The following is a 19234-nucleotide window of genomic DNA, read 5'->3' as shown; positions in this document are numbered from 1 at the left end:
TATTTTTAAATTTATGAAATATTTCAAGTATCATTAAAATCAATAAAAAACCCAAATATTTTATAAGAAATTCTTATTATAAACTACCTGAAGCTCTCTTTGACTCAGGAATCTGTGAACTCGGATAGTAGGATATCTAGAGTAAGTAAGATATTAGTAGACAAAACAATGACTTATTTTTCCCATTTCTTGGTTGGTAGTTTTAAAACATTTTTTTGTAGAGATGACAAATGTAAAATATCCAAAATACACATTATCATCTATACAGTTGATCCTTGAACAACACAGGGGTTAGGGTTGTCTAACCTGTGTGTTACTTTACAATTGTCCCTCCATATCCATGGTTCTGCATCCACCAGATCCACCAGATCCATCAGCTGCATGTTATGTAGTAAATTGAGTAAAACACCTGCATAAAAGTGAACCTGCACAGTTCAAATGTGTGTTGTTCAAGGATAAACTGTACTCTATTAAAAATTAATTCATACTATTTTAACACTGCTAGGCCAATAATAGATACCTCCTTATAATTACATAAAAATACAGTTAAACAAAACACAGAAAGAAGATAATACTTTATAGGAAGATAACTTTTGTGATAAGCATATACAGTTATAAAATATTAGGCTTCATTATATTAACTTATACAGAAATAAATGTGAGAGTAATTGTTTTGAAGTAACACTTTTCATCATACTTTAAGAAACATATCAAATGTAAAGTCACAATGAGCTGATCAATGACTTGTCATTTAAATTTCCCAGTTATAAATTTTATTGCACTTAATGGCTACAGTAATTTCATAGATCAAGTATAGAAGAGAAATCAAATGCAAGCTCTTCTCTCTTTTCTACTTTTCTTTCCTTTCAACTCATCTCATTCTCCCCTTACTATACTTATTTTCTTTCAAAAGGGAGCCACGTAGAGATATTTTCAAGACAAACTAAATCACTTTCCAGGATTAATATAGAAGTGTACAGATTCAATACAAAATAGTGTTAACAGATGATCCTTAGATATATTAGAAAACAAAAGAACCCAAATGTGAAATCCTATAACTTTATAACATTATTTTATTTAGCTTTTGGATCAATTTATTTTTTTGACTTTCTGTTTTAGTGTCTATTCTAATAAAACATAGTTGTGTAGATTTAGTACATAGACCATCACTAAGTGAAGGAATAAAGTCAGCTATTGCCTTATGTTGGTTGTTATAGTAACTGTTTATAGGTAAGAGTATATGGAAAGTCTAATTCTCATAAAAATTTCTTAGCATTTTCTAAGTGGTCTGCAAAGAATTTTCAGAAATTATTTCAACCATGTCTTAAAACACTTGGTTTATGATTATACTGGCCAACTAAAGTACATTCTTTAAAAATAAAATGTGTTATTTGGCAGGCAGCTGGCTACATGGCCATTTATATGTTTTTATGTAAGGAAATAATGCAAGAGATTTTCTAAGGTGTCCATTGCACTCCAAGCTTTACTCTTTGAAAAATGCCCAAGTACTTTCCTATGGAAATCATGTAGCCTATACATATTTTATAAAAATCACAGAATGTGGGAACATGAATAACTTGAGAACATCAGAAACAATGATGTTCAATGTCATATGGTCTAAAATAGTTCATGATATAAGGCTTCTCCCAGATGTCCTGTAGATTGCTCAACAGTTTAGTTGTCTTTGCTGTCTTCTTACAATGACAGCCATTTAAACAACTGTGTTTATTAACTGCCCACGAGCTGAATAACTCTATAGTAGGTATTTGAGGAGACTACTGTTATAAAGGGAGACTTCATATTATATAGTAAGGACTTCAGGGTCTTTTAAATCTAATATCAGACACTGATAGGAAGAATACAGTAAACACAACTTTACTTGGCACAGAGAGCACTAGAACACGTTCCATTTCCTCCGTGTTTGTGTGCACGTGTTCATGTGCATGTGTACCAATGTGATAGAAATAAGAGAAGTAACAGAAACTATGGAACTATGGATAATGAGATTGCTGGAGTGAATTTTGAACATGATTTTGGGAGAAAGATGGATTCTGGTTGGGAAAAATGGCAAGCACGTGGCTCGGATGACAGGCAGTTCACTGAACATGGCACTGCTGGGTATAGGTTCGGAAGGCATATGATTAGAGTTTGAATCTGCTGTTTGAAAAACCACTATTGGCATAGATATTACTAAAGTTATACTTCAAGAGAGTGCTTTTTTGTGGCTCTGATTAAAATAAATTGGATGAGGACGAGGCTATGGGAAAGGAGACTGGTACATTGGTGGGTATTAAAGGCAATTAAGACCTGAACTTGGGCTATGGCTACAAAATTAATTTGAAAATTTCAGATGACCCTCAGGGGCCTATGTGACTCCAACTTAACATCCAAATGTTGTATTTAAAAATCCTTTAGGAAAAGATTTCCAAACATTTTGCCTGTTGTCATAGATACTTCAAGACTGAAAGTAACAAAAAAAATTCAAAGGGAACGCGAGATGGCAGCAGTTATATTAAGAGAAAGCCTGAGGAAAGAAAAACATTTGAAATTATTTTTAAAATAAAAAATATGTAGCATTTTATTCTTTATATGCTATACTCCTTTTCAGTTCAGAGATTACTCAGTCATTGGTTTCATGCTTCACAGCACATCTGAGGTTCATTCTGACTAGAGTAAAAATCCTACTCCATTACATGTGATTATTTCTTAAAATAAAACTGTTGCTGTTTTCTGAAGATTACTGCTCCTCTGTGTTATCTGAAGCAGAAGAGTCCTGGATGGCACACATTCGTTTTAGATGTTCCAGCATTGCTTTTTCTTCCTCTTCTACTCTTTCATCCTTCCTCATTTCCCACCTAAAAGAAAAATCACATTTTAGCATTTTTGTAACTTCCAAACTATAGTCAACACTGTAGCCAATTCAGGGTTGAATATGTGCAGTCACTGCTTTACTGAGTGTTTTTCCTTCTTTATTCTTTTACTCACTGCCTCTTGGGCAACATAGTTTGTTGGCACTGCTTCTGCAGAGTGGGCCAGAAGAATGGGAATGGAAGTAGAGTCAAACCAACTCTACTCCAGGGGAAAGTTTCTAAGTATTGTTTTAAGTGAGTTTCCTATATGTCTATATTTAAAAAATATACAGCTTCCCAGGATATGCATTGCATATAAAAACAATCTAGAATTAGCAATTAATAAGCAAATATTTTTCATAGTATTTTCCCCTCACTGAGTAACATATCAGTGACTTTAAGTTGCTGAGACGTTTGCCAGGCAGACTTTAGCTACAAGAATAATAACAAGCTGAATTGGATGTACCTTAAAGGCAGGTCCATCTATTCCTAGAAATAAGATCAGATTTGAAGTAGTCAAGTTAACTCACCCAAGAAAAGCAGCCATTTGTTAGCAAGGTTCCATGAAGCATTTGCTTAAAAAAAAAAAAAGACTAAAGACTTTCTAATTCTGGGTGATTGGGAGATACAGAACAAAATGTTAGAATATGGAACTATATATATATATGTGTGTATATATATATATAATATCTTGCAAAGTAAATATCACAATAACCCAAGTATGGTTAATCCTTCCTTCCTCCCTTATATATGCCACTGACCCAGGAATGGCCACGGCATAGTTAATCCAGCACTACAACAAGGAGTCGTCTGCTATATCTCCCTTTTCTTTTCCTCACTCTTGTTTCTACCAGCTCTGAAGCCATCAACCATCATATGCTGTCACAAAAAGATTTTAAAGCCAATGTTGATACATCCTAAAAGACCCTCCGCTAGAAGAGCTTTGAGGGGATAGGATTTCTAACAACAGATAGGTAACTGTTCACTGAATGTCATCCAGAAGCCCCCTATTTTATTATAGTCAGAATTCCTAGATAATAAACAGCCTGTCATACATGATGAAAGGATAAAAATTTGGAGTGAGGGCATTCTGATCTTATCTGAGTACTGAAAGAAAGCAAGGGCGTTGCATTTTCCATAGAAACCTGCTAATAGGATCCCTGCACACAGGTTTCCTTGTTGGAGTGTTGGGTTCACTATGCCTGGCCAACCGTAGGAGGTGGGGTGTGTGTGTGTGTGTGTGTGTGAGAGAGAGAGAGAGAGAGAGAGAGAGAGAGAGAGACAAGAGAAGAAGGAAGAGAAGACTGGAAAGAAATGTGATGATCTGAGAGAGTCAACCTGGGTTTAATTTACTTTGCTTCTTCATCCTCTGCCTGGAACTCTCCTCATCTCCCAGCCCCAACCTTGGCTGGATCCAAAAACTGCTATTTCTAGCCATCTTAGTTTCTCCATATGGTCAGAGTTAGGTCATGGATCATATAGGTTTTAATAGCAAGTCAAAAGATAAAGAGATTTTTCACCACCACACTATTCAAAGTCATGTCGCAAGGGGCAATACTCCTGAGCTCACTACTTTTGAGATTTAAAATTTAGCCCATAAAGTTACCTTATACTGCTTTCATTGAATTTTGAAGATAAAAACTGTCATTACCCATCTTATATGTGTGAACTTGGGAATCATTAATTTGCATGCTGAGCTGAATTCCTTCCAAGCAGGAAAATGTTAACAGAAATTACTTATGTAGCACTAACTAAGGGCTAGGTACTGTTTTAAACACTTGACATATCAATCTTTAAATCCATACTACAAAATGTTATTATTCCCATTCTATAGAGGAGTAAGCAGGCACAGAATGTTAATGTCACTTGGCCAACTATCTTTGGATTGAAATCAGGGACTCAGGCTCTAGAGTCTGGGCTTGTAAATGCAACATTAACTATGTTTTAAAATCATTCTACAAGTATCATTAACTAATGTTAAAAATAGTCTGAATATTTTTTTCCTAATATTTTTTCCTTTATTTCCTAAAAATGTTGCCAGAATGGGGTAGATATTTTAAAAAAGGAACTTTTTTATATGTATTTATAAAAATTTTATATGTATTTATAAAATTCATATATATACATATATATGTATATATATACTCAGAAAGAAATCCAAACATGAAAAGTTAGATTTGCCTTTTTTCTCCCATGTAAAGGTGCTAATATTGTACTGCGTAAATGAATTATGAATGTCAACAGAACAAAGTATATAATATGCACATAAATATTTTGACCATTGTCTCTAGTTGTGAAAACTGAAAGTATAATCTCTCTGCTTCGTTAAAAAATCTGTATAACTAACAGAATTTAAATGAATTTTACATATAATAGCATCTAAGAAGGATTTTTGAAGCTTCATGACAATTATAGGCACTTCACAGCATAATTGAGCTGTTAGTAATTAATGATATTAGGCAAAGTTATTTACTTACTACAGCCTTCTTGTATTTGCTTTGTGCTTATTAAGAAGAAATCATCTCATAAGAGAATAAGAAATTATGACAAAGATAGGCGTAAAGTAATATTAGAACTACACTTTCCCTAATAATTTTACTTATATTGAATAAAAATAATAGGGATTTGAAATGTATGTTTATTTTCACAAGCATTGTTATATCTCACATTTATAAGTTCTTAAGAGAAGTTTAAGTATAATTCCATCACAGTTTTAGCCTTTGTTAACACAGTGCAAAAACAAGTCAGTTCTATCAAAAAACCATTGGAAGAAAAAATCTATCAATGTGTTAAACATAATTAACTGGGCAATTTGTTCCCTAGTTTCCTCTATTATATTTAAAATCTGTAGTGAAAGCATGTCCATACAGAAATTAAAAATTGTTGGAGCCAGTATATTCTAGTTCTTCTTAAAAAAGCATTATGAAGTGATTGTGTTTCTATTTTTCCCATCTTCGGTAGCCTGATCTCCTTCACTTTTGCTAAATTCCCCAGCTGCTTACCGTGGAAAAAACTGCAACCTGACCCCCACGCGAGCTGGTGGCAGTCTCAGGCACTGACAAGCAACAAAACCCTATGAGACCTTATCAATCTGTACAGTAATCTTAACCATCTTCTGGAATGTGCCTCATCTCTGTGGCTCCTTGGTGAGTAGATATGGGAGCTTGACCTGTCTTTGAGTAGGGGGTTCCTTTTCATCCAAACACAACAGGGAACCTAAAACCTAGGCTGAAATAGTCTAACAGAACCAGTAGTCACAACCGTGCTCACTAGTACAACTTGAATTGACTTGGGGGTTCTCAGCTTTGGTGAGCCTAACTGGATTTACACAAACATTGAGATCTAGACTAGAGGCATCTTCCTGCTCCTCTGTATGTTATATGAATGTCAGCTAAAACTAAAGGGCTCTTACATGTACCAGACCACGGGCTAAGAGCTTTCTGTTTCTGCTCACCTTAATGAACTTGGGATTTGAGAGGTATAAAGTAAAAACAGTCACAGATCAGTAACTGTCCTAGTGATCAGTTTGGTAGAATCTTTTATTTGGGGGCCTTTGTGGATAGCTATGTGTCAGAGCCAACCAGGAGAGCCGTGCTTGGGGAGTGGTTAAGCGTAAAGTATGGCCTTGGTAGCATGAGTCCTGACGGTCACAGAAGCAAGTCCTGGAGACCCTTACTGCAGGAAAGAGCAACCAACACCCAGCAGAGGAGGAGAGCCAGAATCTGCAGTGTGAGCTCTCTGAGGCATTTACTATGCCTTCTACTAGGAAAAAAACACCCCAAATCTGTGAACTCAAAAGTATCCTGATAAGAGCACACACTCTGGAATCACTCTGCCTTTGGGTTGAATCCATACCCTTAGTGCACTAGTTGAATCACCCAGGCAATTTTCTTAACCACTTCTCTGCCTCAGGGTTCTCAACTATAAAACATTGTCAAAACAGATTGATAGGAGCACAGCCGCGCTCATTTGTATATGTATTGCCTATGACTGATTTCAGTCTACAGTGTCAGATTTTAGTAATTATGAAGGACACTGACTGAGACCAACTGTCCTCCTAAGCCTAAATCATCTACTATTTGGACTTTGTTTACAGAGAATGTTGCCAAATAATGTCCACCACCTCCATACGGGGAAATGTGGAGAGCATTTTTGGTTGACATTGTCTAGGGAGTGCTTGTAGGACCCAGGGAACAAGATGGTAAATGTCTTTAATATACAACAAACTTAAACAATAAAGAGTTGTCTTCCTGAAATGTCAATAGCATCCTCGCTGAGAAACATGCTCTAGAATCTCCAAAATGTTGAAGCATCCCTATTTAATTTGTGATTTTAACTGAAATGGTGTTTAGTGTTTCACTGCTTAGAATACTATTTGCTGAAGAGCATTGTTTTTGAAGCCAGGTGCTGAATTTGAATCCCTTACAAGCTGTGTAGCCTAGGGCAAGCCAGGTGAAGTCTACTTCAGTTTCCTTATCAATAAATGGGAATAATAACAGCGCCTGCTTCGTAGAGTTGCCATCAGAATGAAATGACTAAGTATACATAAAACACACAAAATAGTGCACAGTTCATAGCAAACACTCAGTAAGTGACAACTGTTAGTAGTATCATGATTATTCGGCATATTGGTTAAAGTTGCAAATAGCAGAAATCCTGACTGTGGTGGTTTAAACAAATAGAAATCCAGAGGTGAGTGACTACTGGCATGGGTTAAGTAGCTTGGCATCAGCAGGGCTGATGTCTCTGTGTTTTCTTGTCCTTTACTTCAGAGGTCCCCAAACTTTTTGTCACCAGGGACCAGTCTTGTGGAAGACAATTTTTCCATGGACGGGGCAGGGGTCGTGGTGGTGGTGGTGGTCGCTGGATGCATGGTGCAGGAGGTAACGCGAGTGATGGGGGCGATAGGGAGGCAGATGAAGCTTTACTCACTCACCTGCTGCTCACCTCCTGCTGTGCGGCCCAGTTTCTAACAGGCCATGGACCAGTACTGGTCTGCAGCCTTGGGGGTTGGGGACTCCTACTTTACTTCATGGTTCCAAGATGGTTTTTGTACTTTCAGCACCATGTCCTTGTTTTGAGGCAGGAAAAAGGAGGAAGGGGCTAGTGCTGCCCCTGACCCATTTTATCAGGGAAATAAAACCTTTCTCAGGTTCCTCCCAGCACACTGGAGCCATACTGGCTAGGTGTGAATCCTGATTCTGTCTTTTACTGGCTGTGTGATATTGGACAAGTTTCTTAACTTCTCTGTGCCTTAGTTGTCTCATATGCAAAATAAGGGATGCTAATGGTATACATCTTAATGAATTATTGTAAATAGTAGGTGAGCTATGAATTCATAAAATATTATTTTATGAGACTCTACTTGTATCAGGTGGCTTCCCCGGAGCTCCTACCTTGATGTTCCTTCTCGTGCCCTGTGCCCTTCACATTGTTTTATCTGATAAATTCCCTTTTTTATAAACAGGTGGCTAAGATGAAGTTGCTACATATTACAGTGGTTTTACTCAGTGTTCAGTTATACATTTCTGTGATCATGTTGTCATTGCCTCTTGTTCTTCATGAGGGAGACATTTCTTGCCAGTTCAGCCAAGCACAGCCAGTGCTGTTTTTGTTTTCCTGTAATCCCTTTGTTGTATTTTTCAAGTATAGTCTATAATGATGGCATTTGGTCATATTATTGGCATTTCTCCTGAAACACCAATAAAACACTTGGATATAAAACTGTAACTTGAAATAAGCCTCCTGATTTAATGTTATTATTAAACATTTATGTAGTACTTTATATTTACAAAGTGCTTTACAATTATTTATTAGTTTATTTCACTGTTAAACAACATTAACCATCTGGCCAAATTAATGATTTCAAATTTTCCTACCAGTTGGTATCTGAGGAATGAAAAGTGAAGTCATATTGGGCTTTATTCTTCTCAAACAACGCTTTTTGTCCTTCTCCTCTGTACAACATAGTGCAGACTGGTTTGAAAGGGAGGTTCAAATCAGAAGGGGAAATTATGTCTCTGTTCTCTTCTTCCTGCAGTCCTATAAATGTGGGTTTTCTTCAGGATTCAGTCCTAGACTATTTTCTCTTCTCTCTTGGAAAGCCTTATATCTACTCCCACATATTGTCTCCACATCTGTAATTCATCTGTCTCCTAAACAGTAATTCAGTTTAAACTTCATTTTTGTTCCAAGCTCTCTAAATTCAACTTCTTAATGGTTATTTTCACTCCCATTCCATTTATATTCATCATTCATATATTTTTCATATATACATATGTATGTGTGTATATATATATATATATTACTTATTCAGATTGACCATTAGCCCCCACACTCAGCAACACAGGGTTTAAAGTTCACAAAGTAATGTATGCCTCTACTTCCGATCTTGTCTGCACTGTCAGTCACCAGTTAAGGGACAACTTACTCTGCAGTCATTCTCACATTCATCCCTCTGCAGTCAGTCCACAGTTCGGGTGCTATGATAGTGTGATTTATAATAAGAAATATATTTTTAGTCTTCTTACCAATTTCTGGCACAGAGTACCTAAAACTCTTGGAATTTACTGTGAGGAGAGCTATAAAGGTGTCTTTTGTTATATGAATGGAAGCACCTAGGGTTGGAGGCTGGTTACAAGTAGAACCAATCACAGGATTAGAGAGCTGGAATTTTTAGTCCCACCCCCCACCTCCAGGGAGAGAAGAGGAACTGGAGATTAAATTCCATCACCAATGACCAATGATTTAGTCAATTATGCCTATGTGATGAAGCCTCCATAAAAATCCAAAAGGAGAGGGTTCAGAGAGTTTCCAAGTTGGTAAACAAATGGAGATTTGGAAAAGAGTGGCATGCTGGGAGAGAGAGCATGGAAGCTCCACTTCCTTTCCCCATGCATTGCCCCTGGTATTTCTTCCATCTGGCTGTTCCAGAGTTATATCCTTTTAAAATAAACCAATAATCTAGTTAAAAATTTCTCTAGTTCTGTAAGCTGCTCTATCAAATTAATGGAACCCAAGGAGGGGGTCAGTGGAACCTCCAATCTGTAGCCAGGTTTGTCAGAAGCATAGGTGACAACCTGCACTTGCAATTGGCATCTGAAGTTCGGAGGCAGAGGGGAGTCCTGCAGGAAGGAGCCCTTAATCTACAGGATCTGATGTCATCCCCAGGTAGTCCCAGAATTGTGTTGAATTATGGGACACTCAGCTGGTGTCAGAGAATTACCTGGTGATATGGGGAAATAAAAAACCTCCACACATTGGAAATGTGTGCAGAATCACAGGTGCTCATGATTTTATTGTCTGAACAGTGCAATATTCCCCAGATATTCAGAGCTCAAGCCTCACACCACTGCTATACCAAACCTTCAGTGACTGCCCTGCCTAGAGAATTTAAAGTCTTAGTTTCTAGCTCGGTAGTAGTTCTCTTTAGCTGCCACCATCTCTCCTCGGGGAGGAGATGATTTTCCTTATTGCCTTCAGACTTACGTTTTCCCACATTTGCATGTCTACTTTTGCTATTCCATTCACTAGAAATGCCTTATCCATAGACCCCAAACCTGCTCATTCTTCAGACTCAGTCCATATCTCACCTCTTTTATAAAGTCCTTCCCAACTACCTAACCCTTATGTGATTGTCCTACTCCTTTGAATCCTGTAGTACCTAATGTCAGCACTATTTTGGTAAATTAACCATATATTGCTTTGTTACTCCTATTACTTTCTTGAGTGATTATGTTGGATTTTTTTCACATGTAGTATATTTTTTTTTAAATATTTATTTATTTGGTTGCGCTGGGTCTTAGCTGCAGCATGCAGGATCTTTATTGCGGCTTGTGGGATCTTTAGTTGTGGCATGCAGGATCTCTAGTTGGAGCATGCAAACTCTTAGTTGCGGCATGTGGGATCTAGTTCCCTGACCAGGGATTGAACCTAGGACTCCTGCATTGGGAATGCGCAGTCTTAGCCACTGGACCACCAGGGAAGTCCCACATACAGTATGGTTTCATCTAGATTTGCAGTTCCTTGAGGAAGACTTTTAATTATAACTTTTACTCTAATTTCTTTTTTCAAAGAAGATTTTTCAAATAGCAAATAACAGAGTGCTCTGTACACTATACTCTGTACACTTTAAGCACTCAAAAAATATCTGTTGATTGCTATGTGTTAGAAGCTTAGGTGTTCCTGTATTATTCTTAGGTGGATTGAAGAAATAATAATCTTTAACCACTAGTGTCACAACGGGTCGTAGTTGGTATCTCGAGTAGGTATCGTTAAATTGTTATTTGTATGAACCATAAAAATGAGGACTCCATGAGCCTTAAAATTAGTCTCCTCGTCCTTAGTTTCTAATCACTAGTTGATTCTTAAGGTCTTAAATTCAATGATCATAAAAAGACAAAAAGACAACTACCACTTCCTGCAGTTTCATTCATTTACTAATCATCTCCACATTCTTTTTAAGAATGAGATGGTGGTATAAGGAAAACAAGATATTCAGTAATTCAGGTTATTTGGTACCAGACTATTTTTTTTTGACTCATGTATAAAGTTTTAAAACAATCTTTGGTTGGCAAAGTACTTTATTTAGGTCATATTCTATACTAGAGTAGGTTCTCCTTTTGTAAGCCACCAACTACTTAAACATTTAATTTCTTGTCATGTGGCACCGTGATTGATCCCAATTACCTTTTGCTTATTCTGACTTTCTCTATCACTTATGATGAAGTATATAACTTCATTCCATTGGTCTCTCTTGGATCTCTGGCTATGGATTGCCTTGCTTCTCTCATTAGTTTAGAAGCTCCTCGAAAGCATACACTAGGATTGTAATAAAAGGGTTTTGTCATGTTAGTTCTTGTGACGTTGTTGCAGTTAATTCTTAGAAATTATATAGGCCAGCAAAGCTCTTTCAGTCATCAGGAAGACATCATTCGCTTTTTCATTCTGGTTAATGTAATTCACTGAAAATAGCTAAAGGTTTAGGTTCTTAATACTCCTTAAAGGATGAGAATATATAACACTAACTAAGCAAACTTAAATCTCTGTTTTATGACCCAGGAGTCTGTAAGGCTATTCCAGCTCTATAGACTATACCTAAGACCATACCAGTTCTTAGGATATGCTGCTGTAGATATAGAAGAAATAGAAGACTGGTCCAATTAGCAAAACTCTGGGAAACTTGTCTCAATGAATGGTAATGGTAGGAAATTAATTGTAGTGCAGCCCTACATAAAAGGCTGAAATTGTTTGTGGGAAAGGCACAATTCAGGCATTTCTTCCTTGACTCATGAAGCAATCTGAGGTAGTCCTGGGGAATACTTCATGTCCTTCCTCATTCACTAGAAAAGTAGCAACATTAATGACAGAACAGCTCCTCATCTATTTTTTTTTAGTAGTCAGGTCATTATCAAATTCTTTGGTAAAATTGGAAACTATAGAATTGATGTTTTTCTTTAAAGACATTTCTGTAGAAATGTGATTCTGAATAGCACTTAATCCTAAAGGACAAATGTAAGGGAGTGGACAGATAAAATGCTTTCCTAAATTTGAGAAAAGCTTCATGAATATTGTGATTCATGAATAGTTATGGGAAATGTATTATAAACCACAAAATCAGCTTTGAATGTAATCACCATGAATATAAATAGCACCATTTTTTAGTAGCTCTTTTTATCCACATAAACCACAGAATTAGAGAGTTAGTCTCTTACTTGGGAGATAGGTCTTTATAATATTATACTTAATAGATGAGACCTACCCACTTTCTGATATGTTCTCCAGATGATGCAAATCCACAACCACTTTTGCCTAATGTTTTAAAACCAAAGTTTTAAGAAATGTATATAGTTTCAGTCCATCTTCTTTAACATACATTTAGTGGAAATGGAAAAATTGTTATTCTTTTCATGTAACCTAGACAATTGATTCATTGCTTAGCTTTATCTTCTCCGAAATAGAATATTTTAAAATTTCCTTCTAGGTAGTAATTTTTAATACTTTAAAAGTTTTGTTTTTCTCTGAACTTTGTATCAAATCTGTAAAATAGTTAGATAATAGGAATCATACATGGGAACTACAAGGCCTTGTACCATTTTCAGTAGGAGAATTAGGGAGTGAGAGGATGGCAAAAAAAAAATCTCACTTTGATAAGGGATCAGAGAGAGCTTTGCAAACTTATTTCTAACTTAAGTTAGTTATTCCTCAAATTAATTAAGGTATGCTAGTTTGGGGAGAATTCAACAGGAAAAAGAAAAGCATTAAGGTAACTCGTTCAAAAACAAGGTCAAAAACTTAAAAATATCATTTATTTTTACTGTTTTATCTGCAAATGTAAAATAGAGGTTTTATTTTTAATATTATAGAGGTTTCTGTGAACTATAAAGAACATTCAGTGTTTATAGAATACTGTAAATGGAAATCACATCTTTGTCTTTGAAAGTTACAAAACATAAGCATTTCTTAAAGTGAGTTATTCTAACTCCCGTCAAATTATTCTGCCTCAATTTAACACTTTAATATCCAGAAAATAAGGTTTATCTGTTTATTTTATGAAAATACATCACAGTTTGTTAATATGCCACTTAGAACCCCGGAAACCAATGTTATACATATTTAATGTATAGAAATATATAGAAATAAATAGGATAAATAAATATATAGAGAAATATATTATATATATTATATAAATATACAGTTATATCTCTGAAAATCCATACTCAATACTGTTAAATATCAACAACACTTGCCATCATAAATTAGCAGGCTGGTTGCTTGCTTTAGCCAAGAATTTGTTATATGTTTAAGATAACTAGCTATATGTGCAGTTTATCTAGCTATTTCTGCAAGAATTCAAATGGATGTTCTTTTGTAAGGTAGTTGATTTCTTTTGCTACTACTAATGCAGTAACAGGAATCATTCCAAGCTCAGGAACAAGCAGCAAAATGCTTAATTTGAATTTATAGTCTACAGAGACAATCTGCAACACAACTGTCCAACAATTTATTTTAATTAATATGATTTGTTCTATATATTTAAGTAGGAGAGTTATATACCAACCAATGGGACAACTAAGAATGCTAACAGTAACATTTTAAAATAGTTATGGCTTAGGGAAAACATAAATGGAAGCATAGCCATCAGTAGTAATGGAAGCTGAACTTTTCCGTTACCAGTAAATCACCCATATCTCCATAGAGACTTATTCCACCAGTGGATTTTTTAAAGTTCTAAGAGTTTAGAGAGAAGTCCAAGGGCATGCTATTTGGCTGGCATTCAGTGCCCTATGCTAGGAGAAGTGTCAAGATTACGATATATCGTGAGAACCACATTGCTCTTTTTTCTCAGCAATGTATTATTCTCAGAATAATGTATAATTTGATGAATAAAAAAATCTTTTTTTTCTAGTTAAATTTTTTGTACCTGGAATTTTCATGGATTGTGGTCTATAGACACTCAGTGTCTATCCCATTTACTAAACCACTATGTTAAAAGCTACATAAGCCGTGTCAAGCAATGTTATTCTTTTTTTTTTAAGCAAGGTTATTCTTGCTCTAAAAATGATTGTTTAAAAAGTCTTATTTTCATCAAGAAGAAAAGGATTACATATTCACAACTCTAAAATTTCTAAAAATTGAATGCATTTATACTAACCATGTAAAGATGATGCCAACACAGGCATCACAGGTTGTTTTGGCAACACAGACCTGCACAAGACTAACTAACCACTGCACTAACCACTTATGGGGATGACATTCTGAATGAAAGCACTATTTGTAAATGTGAGATCCATCAGCTGAAAAGCCTGTTTGCAACCTCTTATTCAAATTAGTAGCACCATTGTGTTTAGAAAAGGATTTGAAATATAGACCTGGCTCATATTTTGTTTAAAATTGGCTAAGAATTTAGAAAGTTTAAAACTGTTCTAGAATCTAGGAGAAAATGAGAGCTCTCTGTGGTTAATGGTGCCATTACTCTTCATTGAGTCACTGTCTGTATATTCATATTCACATAGTTTCCAACGTTTTTTCATTAATGAATGAAAGTATTTACTAAATGTCTACTATGTACTGGCACTGTGGGGGGTTGGAGCATATAATTATGACAGCTAATGCTTATTTTGCAATTTCAATGTGCCAGGCACTGTTCTAAGGACTTAGCATATATTAATTCATTTAGCCCTCATAGCAACTTTGATTAATTTAAAAAATTTTTATTTTATATTGTAGTATAGTTGATTAACAATGTTGTGTTAGTTTCAGGCATACAGCAAAGTGATTGTTATACATGTATCTATTCTTTTTCAAATTCTTTTCCCATTTAGGTTATTACAGAGTATTGAGTGGAATTTCCTGTGCTATACAGTAGGTCCTTGTTGGTTACCTATATTAAATATAGCACTGTATACATGTGAGTCCCAAACTCCCAGCCTATCCCTCCCCCCATTCCCCCTGGTAACCATAAGTTCATTCTCTAAGTCTGTGAGTCTGTTTCTGTTGTGTAAATAAGTTAATTTGTGTCATTTTTTGTTTTAGATTCCAAATATAAGTGATATCATATGATATTTGTCTTTCTCTGTCTGATTTACTTCACTTAGTATGATAATCTCTAGGCCCATCCATGTTGCTACAAATGGCATTATTTCATTCTTTTTTATAGCTGAGTAATATTCCTTTGTATATATGTACCACATCTTCTTTATCCACTCCTCTATCAATGGACATTTAGGTTGCTTCTGTATCTTGGCTATTGTAAATAGTGCTGCAGTGAACATTGGGGTGCATGTATCTTTTCAAATTGTGGTTTTCTCCAGATATATGCCCAAGAGTAGGATTGCTGGATCATATGGTAGTTCTATTCTTGTTTTTTAAGGAACTTTCATACTGTTCTCCATAGTGGCTGTACCAGTTTACATTCCCACCAACAATGTAGGAGAGTTCCCTTTTCTCCACATCCGCACGAGCATTTATTGTTTGTAGACTTTTTGATGATGGCCATTCTGACCAGTGTGACATGGTACCTCATTGTAGTTTTAATTTGCATTTCTCTAATAATTAGCATTGTTGAACATCTTTTCATGTGCCTCTTGGCCATCTGTACGTCTTCTTTGAAGAAATGTCTATTTAGATCTGCCCATTTTTTTATTGGGTTGTTTGGGCGGGGGGGGGGGTTGTTTGTTTTTAGTATTGAGCTGCATGAGCTGTTTGTATATTTTGGAGATTAATCCCTTGTTTGTCACTTCATTTGCAAATATTTTCTCCCATTCTGTGAGTTCGTTTTCTTTATGGTTTCCTTTGCTGTGCAAAAGCTTTTTAAAATTAGGTCCCACTTGCTTATTTTTGTTTTATTTTCATTACTCTAGGAGGTGGATCCAAAAAGATATAGCTGCAATTTATGTCAAAGAGTATTCTGCCTATGTTTTCCTCTAAGAGTTTCATAGTATCCAGTCTAAAATTTAGGTCTTTGATCCATTTTGAATTTATTTTTCTGTATGGTATTAGAGAATGTTCTAATTTCATTCTTTTACATGGAGCTGTCCAGTTTTCCCAGCACCACTTATTGAAGAGACTGTCTATTCTCCATTGTATGTTCTTCCCTCCTTGGTCATAAATTAGGTGACCATATGTGTGTGGGTTTATCTCTAGGCTTTCTATCCAGTACCATTGAACTATATTTCTGTTTTTGTGCCAGAACCATACTGTTTTGATTACAGTAGCTCTGTAGTATAATCTGAAGTCAGGGAGCCTGATTCCTCCAGCTCTGTTTTTCTTTCTCAAGATTTCTTTGGCTATTCAGAGTCTTTTGTGTATCCATACAAATTTTAAGATTTTTTGTTCTAGTTCTGTAAAAAATGCCATTGGTAATTTGATAGGGATTGCATTGAATCTGTAGATTGCCTTGGGTAGTATAGACATTTTCACAATATTACTTCTTTCAATCCAAGAATATGGTATATCTTTCCATCTGTGTCAGCTTTGATTTCTTTCATCAGCATCTTATAGGTCTCAAAGTACAGGTCTTTTGCCTCCTTAGGTAGGTTTATTCCTAGGTATTTTATTCTTTTTGATGTGATGGTAAATGGGACTGTTTCTTTAATTCTCTTTCTGATCTTTTGTTGTTAGTGTGTAGAAATGCAACAGATTTCTGCGTATTAATTTTGTATCCTTCAACTTTACTGAATTCATTGATGAGCTCTAGTAGTTTTCTAGTAGCATCTTTAGGATTTTCTATGTATAGTATCATGTCATCTGCAAAGAGTGACAGTTTTACTTCTCTTCCAATTTGGATTCCTTTTATTTCTTTTTCTCCTCTGATTGTCTTGGCTAGGACTTCCAAAACTATATTGAATAAAAAGTGGTGAGTGTACATCCTTGTCTTGTTCCTGATCTTAGAAGAAATGCTTTCAGCTTTTCACTGTTGAGTATGATGTTAGCTATAGGTTTGTCATATGTGGCCTTTATTATGTTGAGGTGTATTCCCTCTATGCCCACTTTCTGGAGAGTTTTTATCATAAAAGGTGTTGAATTTTGTCAAAAGCTTTCTCTGCATCTATTGAAATGATCATATGGTTTTTATTCTTCAATTTCTTGACTGTGGTGTATCACACTGATTGATTTGCAGATATTGAAAAATCCTTGATTCTCTGGGATAAATCCCACTTGATCATGGTGTGTGAACCTTTTAATGCATTATTGAATTCAGTTTGCTAGTATTTTGTTGAGGATTTTTGCATTTGTGTTCATCAGTGATATTGGCTTGTAATTTTCTTCTTGTTTTTGTATCCATTCAGCCAGTCTGTGTCTTTTGGTTGGAGCATTTAATCCACTTAGACCTTCAAAGTAATTATCAATATGTATGTTTCTATTACCATTTTCTTAATTGTTTTGGGTTTGTTTTTGTAGGTCCTTTTCTTATGTTTTCCACTTAGAGAAGCTCCTTTAGCATTTGTTGTAGGGCTGGTTTGGTGGTGCTAAATTCTCTTAGCTTTTGCTTGTCTGTAAAGCTTTTTGATTTCTCTGTCAAATCTGAATTAGAGCCTTGCTTGGTAGAGTATTCTTAGTTGTAGGTTCTTCCTTTTCATCACTTTAAATATATCATGTCACTCCCTTCTGGCCTACAGGGCTTCTGCTGAGAAATCAGCTGATAGCCTTATGGGAATTCACTTTTAAGTTATTTGTTGCTTTTACCTTGTTGCTTTTAATATTTTTATTTGTTGTTAATTTGTGTCAATTCGATTAATATGTGTTTCAGCATGTTCCTCCTTGGATTTGTCCTGCCTGCGACTCTCTGCGCTTTCTGGACTTGGGTGACTGTTTCCATTCCCATGTTAGGGAAGTTTTCAGCTATTATCTCTTCAAATATTTTCTCATGTCCTTTCTCTCCCTCTTCTCCTTCTGCAACCCCTATAATGTGGATGTTGATGCATTTAATGTTGTCCGAGAAGTCTCTGAGACTGTCCTAATTTCTTTTCATTCTTTTTCTTTATTCTCTTCTGCAGCAGTGATTTCTAGCATTCTGTCTTCCAGCTCACTTATTTGTTCTTCTGCCTTGGTTATTCTGTTATTGATTCCTTCTAGTGTGTTTTTCGTTTCAGTTATTGTAATATTCATCTGTTTGTTTGTTTTTTAGCTCTCTGTTAAACATTTCTTGTATCTTCTCGATTCTTGTTGTGAGATATTGTATCATCTTTACTATCATAACCCTGAATTTCTTTTTGGGTAGATTGCCTATCTCCACTTCACTTAGTTGTTCTTCTAGGGTTTTATCTTATTTCTTCATCTGGGACATATTCCTCTGCCATCTCATATTGACTAACTTTCTTTGATTGTGGGTTCCATTATGCAGGCTGCAGGATTGTGGACCTTCTTGCTTCTGCTATCTGCCCCCCCTCCCCTGCCATGGATGAGGTGTCTCAGAGGCTTGTGCAGGCTTCCTGGTGGTAAGGACTGTTTCTTGTCCACTGGTGGGACTTGTCCCCTGATGGGCAGGGCTGTGTCAAGGGATGTGTTTATCAGGCAGCTGTGTGCTTGGGAAGACTTTAAGCAGCCTGTCTGCTGATGGGTGGGGCTGTGTTCCTGCCCTTTTGGTTTTTTGGCCTGAGGTGTCCCAGCACTGGAGCCTACAGGCTGTGGGGTGGGACCAGGTCTTGGTGGGAAAATGGCAGCCTCCAGGAATGCCCATGCAAATAAGTACTCCCTAGAGCTACCGCTGCTAGAGTCTTTGTCTCCGCAGTGAGCCACAGCCACCCAGCACCTCCGCGAGAGACCCTCAAATACTGGTTGGTAGGTCCGGCCCAGTCTTTTATGAAGTCACTGCTTTTTTTCCCTGGGTTCTGGTGTGCACAAGGCCTTGTGTGCATCCTCCAAGAATGGAGTTTCTGTTTCCT

At 36.2% G+C, this 19234-nt stretch overlaps 1 protein-coding gene across 3 annotated transcripts in view; it reads right to left on the bottom strand.

Annotated features, from left to right (window-relative positions):
- Positions 1–280: 280 nt before the first annotated feature.
- KIAA0825 (KIAA0825 ortholog) overlaps positions 281–19234 on the bottom strand; it is a 383109-nt gene continuing 364155 nt past the window's right edge. For all 3 annotated transcript variants that reach the window (XM_057739207.1, XM_057739203.1, XM_057739227.1), the window contains one exon: positions 281–2855. In XM_057739207.1, coding sequence (XP_057595190.1) covers positions 2845–2855 — 11 coding nt within the window. In that variant the 3' untranslated portion in view covers positions 281–2844. The remainder of the gene's footprint in view (positions 2856–19234) is intronic.

The sequence above is a fragment of the Hippopotamus amphibius genome, chromosome 1, assembly GCF_030028045.1.
Source record: "Hippopotamus amphibius kiboko isolate mHipAmp2 chromosome 1, mHipAmp2.hap2, whole genome shotgun sequence".
NCBI classification, from domain to species: Eukaryota; Metazoa; Chordata; class Mammalia; order Artiodactyla; family Hippopotamidae; genus Hippopotamus; species Hippopotamus amphibius.
The sequence above is the reverse complement of the archived record's forward strand: the minus strand, read 5'-3'. Positions and strand labels throughout refer to the sequence as shown.